At 40.2% G+C, this 17343-nt stretch overlaps 1 protein-coding gene across 17 annotated transcripts in view; it reads left to right on the top strand.

Moving 5' to 3' along the window:
* Positions 1-17343, top strand: part of NRXN3 (neurexin 3) — a 1545560-nt gene that overhangs the window by 724597 nt on the left and 803620 nt on the right. For 11 of the 17 annotated variants that reach the window (XM_070415785.1, XM_070415793.1, XM_070415776.1 and 8 more), the window contains 3 exons: positions 3034-3415; positions 4192-4382; positions 5501-5674. In XM_070415785.1, the coding sequence (XP_070271886.1) occupies positions 3034-3415; positions 4192-4382; positions 5501-5674 (747 nt within the window). Of the gene's footprint in view, positions 1-3033; positions 3416-4191; positions 4383-5500; positions 5675-10215; positions 10243-17343 lie in introns of all 17 variants that reach the window. The other 6 variants (XM_070415677.1, XM_070415641.1, XM_070415733.1 and 3 more) reach the window with 1 other exon arrangement.

Here is a 17343-nt window from a genome sequence, read left to right as displayed (position 1 = left end):
CATAGAGATAAAATTAATATTGAGCATCTGAGGGTGTAATCTTCTTGGACTTTCTAGATATTGAAGTTTAAGGGACTCAAAAAAATATGAATGATCCTGTCTTTTTTGCTACCTGAGTTCTACGCCAATAGAGGAGAAAAATGTAAGGCAGGTAGAAATGAAATGTAATTTTTATTAATGATAACACTGATATTGAAAGATGTGGTTTACATCTACTAACTGAGAATTGGATGGAATTGCTCACTTGAACACTCATTCAGGACTGGGGCAGGCAGCCTCCGCTGAAGCAAGGCTTGCTCCTCCAACATCCATGCTGTAGGTGAGTGGGGTAGATTGGGTGCTTCCTGAAGGCAGCTTGCTCCCCTAAAGGGAAACAGAAAGTGCCAGGGTCTGAGTTCTGCACATAGTTTTGCTTTGCAGATTGTCTTTAATCTTTTAGATTATGTCACTCCTTTTATTTCTGGAAAGTTATAAAAGAGGGATGGGATAAAGAGATGCTAGGAGAATCTTGCTGGTGGAGTCTCTTTAATGTAAAAGATAACAGGAGAGGGCAGGCAGAGGGAATTCCCCTTCCCTCCCCTTAAACATTGAGGCATTAAGAAACAACTTGTTAAATTTTATTGACTCATCTCTGTGTGAATGTCCAGGGAGCCACCTTCTACTCTAGCCATACTAATGATGTTTTCCTTGACCTTGTTGTTAAAATTTCCAGTCTCTGTGTATCTTTTTCAAGCCCTTTTCATTATCCCTACTTCAGTCACTCACTGAACCCCAAATTAGTCTCTGGCCCTGGGCTAAGTGTTCAAATTCCACTGTTAGTTTCCCTTCTATTACTTATCCAAGCCCTTCTTCAATCTCAATCTTATATAATTTTCTGATATGGGTAAACTAGGTGAGGAAAAAGGTCTAATGGTTTGTATTAGCTGGAGATCTTTCCGTTGCAAGTATTAGGAGCTCAACTCAAAGGCTTTAAGCACAAAATGGAATTAAAGTCTGAGTTGACTGGCTGGATCCAGATTTTCAAATGACATCATCCTAGAAAAATCGTGTTTCTCCATTTCATGCTTGTTTTCTATGCCCCAGATCCTTAGGCAGGCCCAGTCTCTCCCATAATCACATGGCTGCTGGTAATCTAGACTCCTTTTTACCCCTTCAACAAGCCTTTCTTGCAAAGACAACTCTTTTGTAAATGTTCTTGCAAAATCCCTAAAGCTGATCACTACTGGACCAGCTTGGGTTGTTGCTAGTACAGTGGTTCTGAGGGTGGTTTCTAGATCAGTCTTATATGCTTCAATTCAGAACTTGTTAGAAATGTAAGTTCTCAGGCCTCACCTCAGACTCTTGAATAATAAACTCTGAGGGTAGGGCCCAAAAAACTGTGTTTTAGCAACCCCTCCAGGTGACTGAGATGAATGCTAGAGTTCTTAGTCCTTAGGTTTTACTCTAAGGGTGGGGGGATAAAATATGTTGAGTGGTTCAGTTTAAGTAGCTTGAATACTTCAGAATGGGGTCAGCTTCATCCATCCCAGATGGTTTAAAAGTAAAGTAGGGAAGGTAGCTTTCAAAAGAAAATCAGGTGTTAATATTATAAAAAAGCAACAGTTCTGGGAAAATGAAATTAACAGATGTTCCACAATAGAAACTTTTCCAGAATTACAACTATGCACTACTTAATGACAAAGATCTGGTCTAAGGAAGTGGCCTTAGATCAGTGGTTCTCAACTTTCTGTCCCTTTAATTACAGTTCCTCATGTTGTGATCCAACCATAAAATTATTTTCGTTGCTACTTCATAACTGTAATGTTGCTACTGTTATGAATCATAATGTAAATATCTGATATGCAGGATGGTCTTAGGTGACCCCTGTGAAAGGGTCATTCGACCGCCAAAGGGGTCATGACCCACAGGTTGAGAACTGCTGCCTTAATGATCTTGTTGTATGAACATCATGGAGTATACTTATGTAAACCTAGATGGTATGGCTTACTATGAGCAAGCCTTACATAAAGTAGGGACATGAGAAGAAGTGTCATGATATAGGCACATAGGTTATATGGTACAGCCTATTGTTTCTAGGCTACATGCCTGTATAGTACATTACTGTACAAACCAACATGAGATTAAATCAAGCACAAGAGAAAATGATGCAATCAAAATATGTGCTAAACACAAGGCAGCTGCCAGTGTAATACCACATACTTTTTTATAGCAAACTTTTTTTTGTACGTAGAAAAAGTATATGCTAGAATGGTGATAAAGAGTATAGTATGGTAAATACATTACCTGATAACATAGTTGTTTATTATCGTTATTAAGTATGTCCTGTACATCATTGTATGTGCTATACCTTTATATGACTGGCAGAGCAGTAAGTTGGTTTATACTAGTGCTAGCATCATTTGTTTATATCAGCATCACCACAATCATGTAGTACATTATGCTATGATGTTACCATGGACACAATATCACTAGGCAATAGTTTTCAGCTCTATTATACTTTTATGGGATCATTGTTGTATATGCAGTCTGTTGTTAACCAAAATACCCTTATGTGGTGCATGACTGTACTAGCTACTGAATCATTAGGTGGTGAATTATTTGGCAGTAAATAACTAAGGTTTGTTTGTTGTGTCTTAATAAGGGTTAGGAGAAAAAAAAGACTTTTCTTCTTATAGTATATACCAGGACCCAATTGTTTTCCTGAATGAAGAAAACTAATAGTTTTATCCTTTAACTTGAGTTACCCATGATCTTGTATTTTTTCATATATGATGGGGCATCTGAGCAGCTGGATGAGAATGTGGGATGCAGGGTAGTAGCTTGGGCTGGGCCAGTAACCAGCTCCCCCACTGAGGCCACATCAAGTATATAGTGTATTTAGTATTTTGTTTTCTGGAACTGACTCAAGAAAACAATATTGTGTGTGTGTGTGTTGGAGGTAGGGCAGGGATTAGACCTAAAAGATATATTAAAGGTGCTATGACAAAAACATGATAACTTTTCTTATTGGTATTTCATTTATGATTTTCACAGGTACAATGCTTGGAGATCACACCCGCTTGGAATTCCACAATATTGAAACTGGTATCATGACCGAGAAACGTTACATCTCCGTTGTCCCCTCCAGTTTCATTGGCCACTTGCAGAGCCTCATGTTTAATGGCCTGCTCTACATTGACTTGTGCAAAAATGGCGACATTGACTACTGTGAACTGAAGGCTCGTTTTGGACTGAGGAACATTATTGCTGACCCTGTCACCTTCAAGACCAAGAGTAGTTACCTGAGCCTGGCTACCCTGCAGGCCTACACCTCCATGCACCTCTTCTTCCAGTTTAAGACCACCTCGGCTGATGGCTTCATTCTCTTCAATAGTGGGGATGGCAATGACTTCATTGCTGTTGAGCTAGTCAAGGGGTAAGTGGAAGGGATCATATAGTTCATGCTAAATATCTCAGCACAAGACTTACATAAAGTAGGGACATGAGAAAAAGTGTCCTGATACATGCTCTCATTGGTTAATATATTTATGTGATGATTATGGCTAGAAGGAAGAGAATAAGTTTATTTAAAATCTTCTACTAACTCAATATTATCAGACTTTTTACTATGAAATGTAGCCATTAAACCTATGAAAAAAACCTAATATTTGCAAAAGAATAATAGGGGGTACATTGCATCTTTCTTTGGGGCAGCAGTACTATCTGTAACTATAACATTTATAGGAACAAATGAAATATATATGTTTTTTTCAGTACTATCATGAGAACATAAATGTAATTTTTTTTAAAAAAAATATGTTCTATCTTCAAGACATTTTACTGCCGTGTGATGAAAAATAATAGTCAAAACAAAAGCAAAGCCAGAACAAAATTCCCCCAAACAGACCTATGATTGACTGTGAATTTAAATGTTGCCCCCTAGTATTTTGGAGCATACCACCTGCACTACTTTCTGGCTCTTATTTTCCCTAAGTAGTGTTAAAAAAGTAGATTCTGTGAGTATCAAATGATAGTGAAGTCTGATAGAATAGGATCTGACTCCTAAATTATTAAGATACAAGAAGCTTTAATTATTCCTGTGTGATGCCAGTTTAGCGTAGGTGATTTGAAGGCTCAGATGTCATTATGCACACATTGCCATTAAACGACTTCAGGAAATCTTAAGTCATTGGAGGGTTGTTTCCCTCCTAGGTACATCCACTACGTGTTTGACTTGGGGAATGGCCCCAATGTGATCAAGGGCAACAGTGACCGGCCCCTGAATGACAACCAGTGGCACAACGTCGTCATCACTCGGGACAACAGTAACACTCACAGCCTGAAAGTGGACACGAAAGTGGTCACTCAGGTTATCAATGGTGCCAAAAATCTGGATTTGAAAGGTAAACCTTATAGAGAAATTTATCCTTGTTAGAGCATTTCTTACCATTGAAAGGCTGTTTCCAGAGGCAAACTACAGTTTATGAGCACTCTGTATTTTTGATTCATTATGCATATTCTTTTTTAATGACAATGAATTATACTATAAGGTAATGTATTCAGTGTTTACTTAGACCACTCCTCAAGGAATGGCTCATTTTCTGAGTGTGCCTTGGGGGCTAAGTGATGAGGAGATAAATGGCAAAATGAGAAGAGACCCTAACACAGATAAGGGAATCCAGGTTTTGGAACTTCACTTGAATGATTTACTGTATGGGAGGACTTTGGTAAAAATTTTTAGACAGTTTCTGTATCCTTTTTTTCAAGATGAGGATAGAAATTGTTGCTAAGTTTATGGGTTATTAAGAAGTTTGATGGAATAATGTCTGTAAAACCCTCAGCATCGCATTGGTAATAGGCACATGAAAAGCACTCAATAAATGGATTTGTTGAAATGTTAAGCTTTATTATAAAACTAGAGGCCTGGTGCATGAAATTCATGTGTGGGGGGGCGAGTGTTCCCCTCAGCTCAGCCTGCATCCTCTTGAAATTCGGGACCTCTCAGGGGATGTCCAACTGCCAGTTTAGGCCCAATCCCATAGGGATCCCTGCAGGTTGGGCCTAAACTGGCAGTCGGACATCCCGTTCACAATCTGGGACTGCTGGACCCTAACTGCTCACCTGCCTGCCTGATCACCCCTAACCACTCGCCTGCCTGATTGCCCTTAATCACTCACTGGGGGCAGGCTGGCCAGGGTGAGGGGCCATTGTCGTTCTGGTCTCTGGTCATTCTGCCATTTCAGTTGCTGGGCTTTTATTATATAGGATGGTAACAGTACCTGCCTCCTAGACTATATGTGCTGATTAATGTGAGATGATGTTTAAAAAATGAATGACACATAAGAAATGTTAGTTTTCTCTTTGTATAATGTAGAAACTCTGGTAATTATTTTGATTATGCTGTATTTCTCCCCCGATCTATTACCATTATCTAAAGAAATGGCCTATAGTACATTGGCTTTAGTTGACCAGGTTTCCAGTCCTTGACTCATTTGCTTTTACTACCTGCTTTCCTTTCCAGGTGACCTGTACATGGCGGGTCTGGCCCAAGGCATGTATAGCAACCTCCCAAAGCTTGTGGCCTCCCGGGATGGCTTTCAGGGCTGTCTGGCATCAGTGGACTTGAATGGGCGCCTGCCAGACCTCATCAATGATGCCCTCCATCGGAGCGGACAGATCGAGCGTGGCTGTGAAGGTACAGCCTTCTTTCTTGTTAAGCAGTAGCCTTGTTGCAAGCACCGAGCCTCTTTGCTGCCTCTGCCAGTGCCTCCTTCCTCAGTTGGCCAGTCCTCTCTTATTCCCCATTCACTGTCCAACATTGCATCACCATCAGTGTCCTCTGTCATTGCCTAGTATGTGAAGACATGTGCCACCTGCTCCAGGAATGTATGTTGGCTGATGTCTTTCCAGTGTCACATACCTGCTGATTGAGGACCTTTTCTGGCATTGACATCAGGCTTCTCCTGACTCGTGCCTTTGCTTCCAGCATGGCTGAAAGGGCATCGGGGACTTTTATTTATACTTTACTACATGGGAAGGTAAAAACTAGAAACTTTTTACATCCTATGGATGTCACCATTAACAAAATGTTTCCTATGTTGCTAATGGTGACTGCATTAGCAGGAGATCGGAAAATGATGTCAGAATGCCATAATGATGGAAGGAAACTAACATTTATTGAGTACTTACTAGATGTCAAGCTTTGTTAAGCAGAGCCTTGGGGTGGTGTGGTGGAACAGCTTTCATATTGAAAAGACTTAGATTGAAGTCCAGAGAGTAGTTCTTCTTAGCTGTGTGACCTTTGACAAATTACATAACCTCTCTGATCTACATCTTCCTCACCTGTAAAATGAGGCAATAAAACTCACCTTGGAAACTAACATCCATAAATCAGAGATATACATAAAATGCCTAGTATATACCTTGTAAGTACTCAGTAAATGGTAGGGTTATTATTTACAGGTATTATTTCATGTGAGACACATAATAACATCGCATACTCATCAGTGCCGCACAACAAACCATGCTCAGCCTGTTTCTGTAGGTGATCCACTGTCTCTTCATATACTCAGTTGTACAGGTCTCTGAGTCCAACAGTTCTTTCCTCTATGTAAAAACAACCTAGTTCTAGCCAGCAGAGGGTAGCAGTGAATATTTTCAGCCTCTCCTAAATGCTCTGGGTAGGCTGAAAAGGTGACTCTTATCAAACTGGACAGGCAAAGAGGATGTCTGACCTGTCACAAGGATCTATGTGTTCTTTCGTCTGGTTGAGCTTCATGGTCCTTTGTGCAATATATTATGTTTTCTTTTATTCCTCATTAATTTACCATAGCGATTTTCAACCTTTTTTATCACACAGCGCACATAAACTAATTACTAAAATTCTGTGGCATACCAAAACAAGTTTTATATTTTTTGCCTATCTGACAAAAAGAATAGGTATAATTTTGATTCATTCATACCAGACAGCTATTGTGTTGGCTGTTGTCATTTTTCTGATTTGACAATCTAAGGCAGTGGTTCTCAACCTGTGGGTCGCGAACAATGAAAATACATCCTGCTATCAGATATTTACATTACGATTCATAACAGTAGCAAAATTACAGTTATGAAGTAGCAACAAAAATAATTTTATGGTTGGGGGTCACCACAATATGAGGAACTGTATTAAAGGGTCACGGCATTAGGAAGGTTGAGAACCACTGTAGGGAAAAGAGGCCAGTATCCTTGACTAAGTAGGTATTGCAAGTTTCAAAAAATCTTTGGCACACTGGTTAAAAATCGCTGATTTACTACATCAAACCTGTTAATTCATCTCCTGTGTTCAACTTCAGTTATCGCGCTATTCTTAACCAGCTTTCAGCTGGATTTGCTCGCCACCTTAAAGCACATTTTTATAAAAGCTTCCCATCAGCTCCCCAGGCTGATTTGTGGTATGGAAGTTGTTTCTCCTTCTCTGAGAGTCAGTTGCCCATGAGGCATTAATAATAAAACTGATTGTTCCTGTAACCCACTGTAGTTCCCCTTAGCCAGGAATATCTCAAGTTCTGTGGGCCAAACATGGTGTGTGCATACATGAGGGACAGAAAGTTGGGAATCACCAAGTACCTAAAGTAGACACTTTGCTTTCTTCCCCTGGGAATGCACAATTTCAATTAACTAAAGAATTTTTGTCTTATTGCCTGCTTTTAATGCTTTCAGGTGTTAAAAAGCAATCCTGAGATAGATGCAGCATTTGGAAATTAAATTGGGTGTCTTAGGTTAGAAGATTGTGGAATGACAGTCATTCCAATGATCCTGGAATAATTAATTATATCGTTAAATCATACAATAAAAGCATGTATTGAAAAGCATAAGGCATGCTTCAAATGTTAAATATTTTTACCATGCCATCAATTCCTCCTTTAAGAAAGTTAATAGAAATCACCCATTTTAACTTTATAGCAATATGCCTCATAGAAATATAATTAGTCACATATGTAATTTTAAATTTTCTTGTAGCTACATTTTTAGAAGGTAGAAAGTAACAGGTAAAATTCATTTTAATTTTATATTTCATTTAACATAATTCAATATACCCAAAATATTACCATTTCAGCTTATAATCAATACAAAATTATGAAGACATTTTACTATTTTTTCATACTAAGCCTTAAAAATCAAGTGTGGATTTTATACTAGTAACCCCCCCCCCCTCAATTCAGACCACACGCCTTTGAAATGCTCAGTAGTCACTGTGTTGGAAGCACATTTCTATTGAATATGAAAATCAAAGTGTGAGGACATAAAGCTGTAGTATTGAATTAAAAGGAAGTCTAAATGAACTTTTATAAAAGGGAATTGAAACATATAGCATAACGTGGGAATGGCCCCAGTTAAGAAAGCTTTAAGAAAAGCAGTATGAGCATTAGTGAACAGAACTTGTCCATTAGATCAGAAAAAATGTCCCTATCCTTACCTACAGCTCTATGTGCAGTTTGATGTGACTCATCCCATGCATTATAGTGGGTTCTGACCTTCCTCTGAGTATGGGTGATTGTTCAGAGCTGAATATTGTGACTTGATGGCTCCACCATCTGAATCTATGGCAAGTCCCTTGGGCCTAATAGCACTGCACTCTATTGCCATGGAGATAATTGCGATGGTTACCCATGGCACATTATGACTGCCCTGCTGGGTGGGATGAAGTGGAGGATGAGTGCTGAGGGAAGAAGGTCCTTGTTTATTGTACACAGATGACTTGGATAATTAGCCTAAGGGGCCGGGAAAAATGGCCAAAAAGTGGGTTAAAGCATAAATTGCTGTCATTGGAAATTTGCACCATTGTGAATAAGCCCATCTAAGAGATCCCAGGAGCTCTTTAGGGTGCTGTGGAAGATGATGGGGATGGGAATCAAGGGCACAGAACCTTGGAGAGACTACAAGGGAGTGTCATTGTCATTCTGAATCTCTGTATAGAGTATGGGGCCCTCAAGAAAGCCTTTGACTACTGGACAATATGGGGAACATCTGACTTATTTTTATGTATGGAATAAGAAACAGGTAGGGGATGAGGAGTCATTACTAAGCATAAAAACCTGAATCTCTTCAACATAGGGAAATATGTTTTATTTTTACATATCTGGTGTACAGAGCCCAGGATATATCTTATGTTCTTGTAAAAGTCATTGATAGTGGCACTTCAAGGTGCTTAATTGGTAAATGTATTATTTTCTCTAACCCAAAAGAGTTCAAATTATTTTTAAAACATGTTAATTCACTACTCACTGGCACTCAATTGTTTATACTAAGAAAATAACATCTGGAATTAGGTTTTGAATTTATGTCTCATATATATGTAGGTGTATAATTTAGATTAAGTTCAACTTCTGGGCAACTCTTAGCCAACGTCTAACAGTGGTTTGCATTTTGGGCTAGGAGTTTTATAATGTCTTATTCAAAACTAGGAACTGGATAATAATGTTTCATTCAATACTCAGCTGGTAAATCTCTCTTTCTATCTGGGGCCAGCTTTGCTTCAGAGGCATATACTAGTTAGGAATGCAATTCCACAATCACAGATGGGGAAACCCTGAGAGAAACACCATACTTAATTTTGAGACTAGCATGAATAAAGTGAAAGGGCATTGATTTGGTGCCTTTTTGTCTACAGCCTTTTGCATTTGGCTATATTGCTATACATGAAACAAATCAAGCTCTTTGGTGGCCCCAAATCATCTTGATACAAATGCCCAATTCTAGGGCTACATTCCTTGGTGGCATTTTCAGTAGGTTGTGTGTAGTGCTCCCAGCAACTCTTCCATGCTTAACTCCTACATGTACAGAATTATTTCTGTGGGCTCTGTGCACATGTGTGTTTCCGTTTGACCATGTACTACTCTTATTCTTTGATGTTTATCCTGACCTATGAAGAATTGTTTTTCTGGACCATATGCCTGGGGGTTGGCTGTGTGGATGGGGGAAGGCTCTTGTGACCTCTGCTTGTGCTTTGTCTAGTCCAGTGTCCCCCTGCCCCTGCTCTGCTAACATGGCTCTGACAAGGCCTGCTCTGCCCTGTTCTGTGCATCCCCCATCTGTGCTGTCTCTGGATAACCTGTAGAGCATTTCAATTGTCTGTTTGAGTGATGTTGGTTATGCCAATTGTATTTTCATTTCTGTCATGTTACCCTGGTTTACTCTATTTCTTACTAACCTCTGGTTATTGTTTTCACCTTTCCTGTTCTTTCGCTAACAAAGTTGCGTTGACCAAAGCTGACCTGCAAGGTAGAGAAGGTTCTTGTTCCCATTATCCCTTTGGACTGAAAGATGCCCTGTGTAACCCTTGGTATCTTCTCCTGGGAGGCCTTCAAGCTGTCACACCTCTTGGACAGCAGCAGTTGTGGGAGGGGGCTGAACTCTGTTCTTCTGAAAGAGTGGCAGAAAACCCAGATCAATGCATGAAAAATAGCATCAAAGGCAAGACCTCTGGGGGATGCTAACATGAATCTGTTTCAGGGGGACCAAAGAGGTTTGACAGCACCCCATATTGTGACTACCCACCAACATATTAATCCACTTCTAGAAATGATGAAACACCTCTCCAAGAGTTGACATGGAGGGGTTGTCTCTAATTTGTTCACTATAGATAGAATGTAGAATTTATAAAAAGGAAAAGGGGGAAAAAAGGCCACTTGTTCTTAATTTATTATTTTTTGGGTCAGGGAGGTCATTTCTCACAGCAGAACTTTTGAATGTTTGGGCCTTATGGAAGAGGATGTCATTTTCTCTGAACTAATTGTTAAGGAAATAATTTTAGGCATTTGGGAGATATTAATATCATTAAAGCATTCTAGAGATTTATATTTCCTATCAGGGATTTTGGTTGAGCACTTTAATTTCCTGTTTTGTAATCTAAAGTAAAAAAAAAAAGTATCCTTGGGGAACAAGAGGATCTGTGGGTTTTATCCTGAACACCCTTTAAAATGCCTTCCAATGAGATCTCAGTGAATTGACTGCAGAAACTGCTCCTTCTACCATTCAAAGGGGCAGCTTTCAAAGTCAGTAATGGTCCACTGGTCCTATTACGTCAGGCTGCTTTGATGCAGAATAGCAAGCCAGGAGCAGGCATTGGAGGTATTTTCTGGTTGATATTCATACAGGAGATTGGGCTTTAGATGGTCTCTGCAGAGTTTGCAATCAGCAAATATTGTTAGAAATTATGAAGACAAAGCTAGCTTTAAAAAAATTACTTTCCCCCCAAAGATCATTTACTTTGCTGTGACTTGTTATACTTCGTTCAGGTGGCCAGTACAAGTGTCTATTTCTTGAGTGGACATCAACTTATAAAGCCTTTCTCTAGTCATTGTGGTAACTTTATTTCCTTCATCCTCTGTTAGCAGAATTACATATATGCAAATATGTAAAAATTAATAAGAAGAATGTGCTGGATTAGTACTTTGAAGTCCAATGTAGCTGTAGAATACCTTTTATTTTTAAAGTATGCAGGGCCCTTTTAGTAATACTGAAGGCTGTTATGTTTAGACATTCTGTTCAATGGTCAAAGCAGGTCTACATATCGCTGTGGAAATGAAGGGGAGGGACATGGGGGCAGGATTTGATCTATAGTAGGAGACAATCTAAGGTTGCTATAGCTTCTCATGAACACATTTATTAGATAAAACTAGACAACTGTATCCCCTTGTAGACTTTAACATTCTCCATTGTAATAACTATGTGGATTTTAAGTCCCCAGAACTTAGCACAGGTCTTCTTACATAGGGACTTCATATGTAGAAAAATGATCTGAAAGTTCCCATTATAAGGAAAAAAAAATTGTGGGAATCAATACATAGAACTTGTTGATTTCTATGCCTACTGTACAATGTGCAGTTACATATTTGGGGTCATAATAGTTTGGAGTATCTTCACTTTCCCATTTGTAGAAGAAGTCTAGTCATTTGGATGGTTTTTATGTTATTACTCCATTGACCCAAACTCTCTTCCATTCTTGGAATGACTTGACAATCTGTGGCAGGAGCTGTTATTCTTTGTAATTATTTTGGGTCATCTTACTCTTTCCCCATATTATGGCAAAAGAGCTTTAGGATACAGATGCCTTTACTGTTTTATTTTCCTGACATTGGGGTGTAGAATGATACTTGTGCTGGCTTATTCAACAGTGACCTGTGGGCACAGACATTATTAATTACCATCAAGTGTTAGGGGTGGTAAAAAACATAAGATGAAGAAAGAAATTAGACAGACTAAAATGTACAGGCAAATGGTATTCAGAAGGAAATAGAATGATAGAGTCTAGAAAGTTGAATAATGATTCTGGATAAGTCAACAGCTTGCATCTTCTTGTTATTGTGTTTTTGGGGTGGTGGGTTGTTGGGGTTTTTTGAAAGTTATTCAGTTTATTTTAACTTCTGCAGTGATTCTGTTGTTTAATTTAACAGGGATTAGGCTACTCCCATGGGTACTTAGCTAGGTACTAGATTTACAGATGGGATACAGTCTCTGACTTCAAATAAACCAGTAGGAGATCAGCCAGTAATGACACTGCAGAGTGCGAACTGCTCTGCCGGAATGGATGTGGAATACACTGTGGGAGTCTGGAGAAGGACTGTTGGACTGTGTGCACTGCTGGTGATCTGAAGATTTTCCCAGGCATAGTTTGAGCTGAGACTGAAAGACAACCTGTGTTAGGTGGATTGGAGGTAGAAGCACATTCAAGAAGTTGGCCGGTTGGAAATCTACAAGATGCTCAATTTGGCTAAAATAATGTGCATGTAGGGATATGATCAAAGATGAAACTGGAGGGGTAAGAGAAAGACAGGTGATGCCAGGCTTTTGTGTAAGGCATTTGACAAAGCATTGTAAGGACAGACTTGGATTTGATTTTCACTTTATCAAGATCACTGCCAGCAGGGGGCAGAATAGATTAGCAGGACAGGGACCAGAAACAGAGCAGAGTTAGGAGGGAAGTAGCATATTTAAAAACAGAGGAAAGAGACATGAGCCTAATGCCTGTGACTTTAACTGGCAAGAAGGTAAACGTGTTTCCCTCTCAAGTCAAACCTCTGAAGAAGGAGGAAGAAAATGAGCATTTTCTCCTGTTTGTTTTTCCACCACCCCACAGTATTACTCTGTTTCATAGCCGATACATTTATACAGTATGACAAAAAGGCTTCAAGGAAAAAAAAAGATTTCAAGGGATGAAAAATCTGCCTTTAGGCTAGGAGAGGGAGTAGGTACTCCCTTGAGGGAAGTGGGAAGTGTTTCATTGCTGAGAGGTGTAGTCCCTTGAATCTCAGAGTCCCTTGAATAGAATTACAATGTCTATGAACCTTTCAGAAGTAATTTTCTAATTCCTATTTATTTGCAAAATGGTATTCCTGGAGAGGAAAAGATTCCATAAAAGCCTGTCCATATGAGAAAGGAAATGCACAACTATAAAATAAGTATTGTTTGACCTATTGAGGCAGGTGACCCATGAACTATCTGTATATATAAAAGGCTAAGTGACTGTCGGACCGGTAGCTATGATTCACAATGACCACCAGGGTGCAGATGCTCAACGCAGGAGCTGCTGAGCTGAAGTAACTTGGTAGCGGCGGTTCTCAGGTGATGCACCCCAGAACCAGAGAGGATGGAGACCACTTCCAGGGTAGGTCACCTGAGAACTGCCCTCTTGCAATCCAGGACCCCTTGGGGGATTTCAGAGAGCCAGTTTTGGCCCAATCCCCACAGGCCAGGCAAAGAGACCCCACCTGCCAGAGGGACCCTGCTCACTCCACAGACGCCCGTCGAGCTGCAGTGCCAGGGCGGCCGGCCGGGGAAGGACCAAGGGAGGTTGGCTCCAGGGCATGTCCAGTCTATCTCACCCAGTCTTACCGCGCTGGCCACCTTCTAATTAATATCTTTTCAATGTGCACAAATCCGTGCACCGGGACACTAGTAAGAAATAAAAGAATAGCTCTTATTGGGTTAGGTAATTAATCAGAATATCCTCTCCCTGATTTCCATTATAATTCCCCTAGCAAGTTTTATTTCTGGAGTTGCATGGCTTATTTTCTAGAAATGTATGTTGCCCCTCTGCCCAGATGGTAGTTAGGTGGTGGGGGTGGGGTTAGGGATTATTTAAATCTGGTTCTAAGTGCTGTGTATCTTGAGTAAGTCAATAAATGTATTGAGTTTGGATGCCTTGAAAACATGAAGATTCATTCAAGTCATTTGAGATAAGAGTTGGCCAAACACATCTGTAGGTAAAGGGAATTTTAATTCTCCAACTTTCTTTATTGTGAAGTCTATAGTTCCCCACTTTGTTTTCTCCAAAGCAAAGGGCTGCATCATATTCCCCATTGCATTTTATGTAATAATAAAATGTAGCATGTGGCTTAATAGAAATCAGTTCTTCAAAATGGTTTGCTTTATGGGAAATGATAATTAAATGGAATTACTACGGTGGTTCCTGTCTCTTATCCCTCAACATTATATAATAGGTTTCTCACAGGAAAACTGTAATTATGACCTACTACCTTAATCTGTCTTGTTTCTAGACTATGGAATGACTACACATCCAACTAAAATGGGTGGAGAGAGCTTGATTTTCCCTCCCAACAGTACCCTTAATTGAGGGTCTATTTAGGGTAGGCACATGCTAAATAAAGGCTTGGCTAATTGTATGTCCATTATGACCACAACCTTGTATGATAGATACTATCACTATTTTGTGAATGATTTTGTAAACTTTTCATATGTTAGCTTATTCAATACTCATGTCATATGAGGTAGTAATAATTTCTATCTTTATTATATAGAATAGGGGCCTGGTACACGAAATTTGTGCATGGAGGGGTGGGTCCCCTCAGCCCAGTCTGCACCCTATCCAATCCGGGATCCCTCAGTGGATGTCCAACTGCCAGACATTTCTCTCACAATCCGGGACTGCTGGCTCCTAACTGCTCACCTGCCTGCCTACCTGATCACCCCTAACTGCCCCCCTACCAGCCTGATCACCCCTAACCACCTCTGCCTGCCAGCCTGATCACCCCTAATGCCCCCTCCCTACCGCTAGCCTAGTTGTCCCTTACTGCCCGCCTCTACAGGCCTAGTTGCCCCTAACTGCTTCCCCCTGCCGGCCTGGTCACCCCTTACTGCCCACTTCTACCGGCCTGGTCGCCCCAACGGCCCTCCCCTGCAGGCCTGGTTGTCCCCAATGGCTGTCCCCTGCCAGCCTGGTCTCACCCCCAACTGCCAACCCCTGCCGGCCTGGTCTCGGCCCTAACCCCCTGCCAACCTGATCTCGACCCTAACTGCCTCTGCCTCTGCCCCCACCACCATGGCTTTGTCTGGAAGGAAGTAGGACATCCGAAAGATGGCCAGTTGACCAGTGTAATTAGCATATTACCCTTTTATTAGTATCGATGAGGAAACAGGTTCTGAGGATTTTGGGAGCTAGCCCAAGGTCACATTGCTATTAAGTGCCAAAGCTGGATTTTAAACCTTTGTGGTCCAATGTTATTTTTGGAATTCAAATAGTCTGGTCCAAATTAATTGACGGGATTGAATGTTGAACTTTTTAATGTTCTTATTGCTTGACATTGGACTTGCTCCTAGCGCCTGGTCTGTCGAGTCAGCCTTGAGGTTGGATCGAAAAGGGTTAAAGCCTGTGACCTTTCCCAACTGTGCCATGTGATGACTCTGGATTTGCCTATTTCCAAATCAGAAACAGTGCACAGATGACCAGAAAGTGTCTGGGAGTGTCCTCCAAGCTTATCTTATGGTAGAGGTTTCACATCAATGATATTTCACTACACGTTCTAGATGATATTTGCACAATTTTATTAAAGCAAAATATTTTAAATTACATGTCTTTTTGTTGAGCCTGGCATTTGAAACCCATTTTCTCTCTTTCATAAATATACTTCTTTTTACCGCAACACGCAGCTACATCAGTGCTGAGAAAAGAAGGAAACACAGATAAGGAGGCCTTAGTTTACATATTCTGAAGTAGCATTGAATTCTAAGGGCCTGTTCATGGTTTTAAAAGGAAGGGATGATCTAATCATTTGACTTTCATGAAAGACCCAGGCACCCTCTGATATAGGGTGGTTCGAACAAGATGGCCTTATGATGCCAGCCATTCTCTCACCTTCACAAATACCCTGTCAGGGGCAGACATCAACTCCTACCCCTCCATGGCCATGGAGGTGTTGTGTGGGTAAATACATTTCACTCAAAAAGTGTAACTATAATGTGCAATTCATTGGCCATCATAGGCAGTGCTGGCACCAACAGAGGGATTTTCAGATATTTTGCAAGCTGGTTGAGGTTGAATAACATGAATTCGCTTGAAATTGGCTGTGGTGGGAGTATTTTATGCTACAGAAATCAAGTTATAGAAATATTATAGATCAGGCTTTGTTATTATTTATTTTTTCCAGGAGGGAGTTCTGGTTGTTTGATATTCACCAGCACAGGACCCATCAAAAGCCATTGGAGATAAAGACCTCATGAGGGCCACATGATTTCAACCAATTTCCATGTACATCTTGACTTATTTATTCCTAATGTCTGATGAGAGGGCTGACGTGAGAACAGGGGTTTTATTGAAATGCCCCAAGTGTTAGATTGTGTCAGTCTTTTTCACTCGTCATCCTAACCAAATGACTTTTCTGACCCCTCTTTTGAAAAGAGGAACCATAAGCTCCTGAGCATGTTTGACCAGAGCAGTGTCAATGCCATTGGAGCATTCACCAGGCATAGATCCTTGCCTTTGGGATACAAAGGGAAGATCTTGGGAACACAGCTGCTCTTTGCTTTCCTGCCAATGAAATTGTATAACATTTAGGACCCTGTTCTTCAGCTTTGCTTAATCTTCTTTAAAACGGGAAATAGAACATTCACTTCTCAGTTGTCTCTCTATATATGAAGAAAGACACTTGACACATTTAAGGATAATTGCTTTCTTATTTTAAAATTAAATGGAAGTGAATTTGGTTTTTGTCAATTAAAAAGGAATGGATGTTATATTGTCTGTAAATTACTCTCTTCAGAAAAGCCAAGAGAATCTACCACTGTAAATCTAGAAATACTTCTGAGAACTACAGCAGTAGTTTTGCTGAAGGGACCAAGACATGTAGCTAAGTAAGTAGGTGATTTCTAATGTCACATATACCCTCCCTGAAACTTCAACACTTTTAATTCTTATATTTTAACAGTAAAGGGTACCGATTGCACAGAAAGCTGTTAAGGGCCTTTCACAGGTACACATACACACAGATGCATCTACACTAATAAAAGAGAAACATACAAATTGATCATCACTTTGCTACTCCCACCAGCCAATCAGGATGAGTATGCAAATTAACCCAACAAAGA

The sequence above is a fragment of the Myotis yumanensis genome, unplaced genomic scaffold, assembly GCF_028538775.1.
Source record: "Myotis yumanensis isolate MYYU_CA2020_CCGP unplaced genomic scaffold, mMyoYum1.0.hap1 SCAF_1, whole genome shotgun sequence".
In the NCBI taxonomy this organism is placed as follows: Eukaryota; Metazoa; Chordata; class Mammalia; order Chiroptera; family Vespertilionidae; genus Myotis; species Myotis yumanensis.
This window is presented reverse-complemented; position numbering and strand designations above follow the sequence as displayed.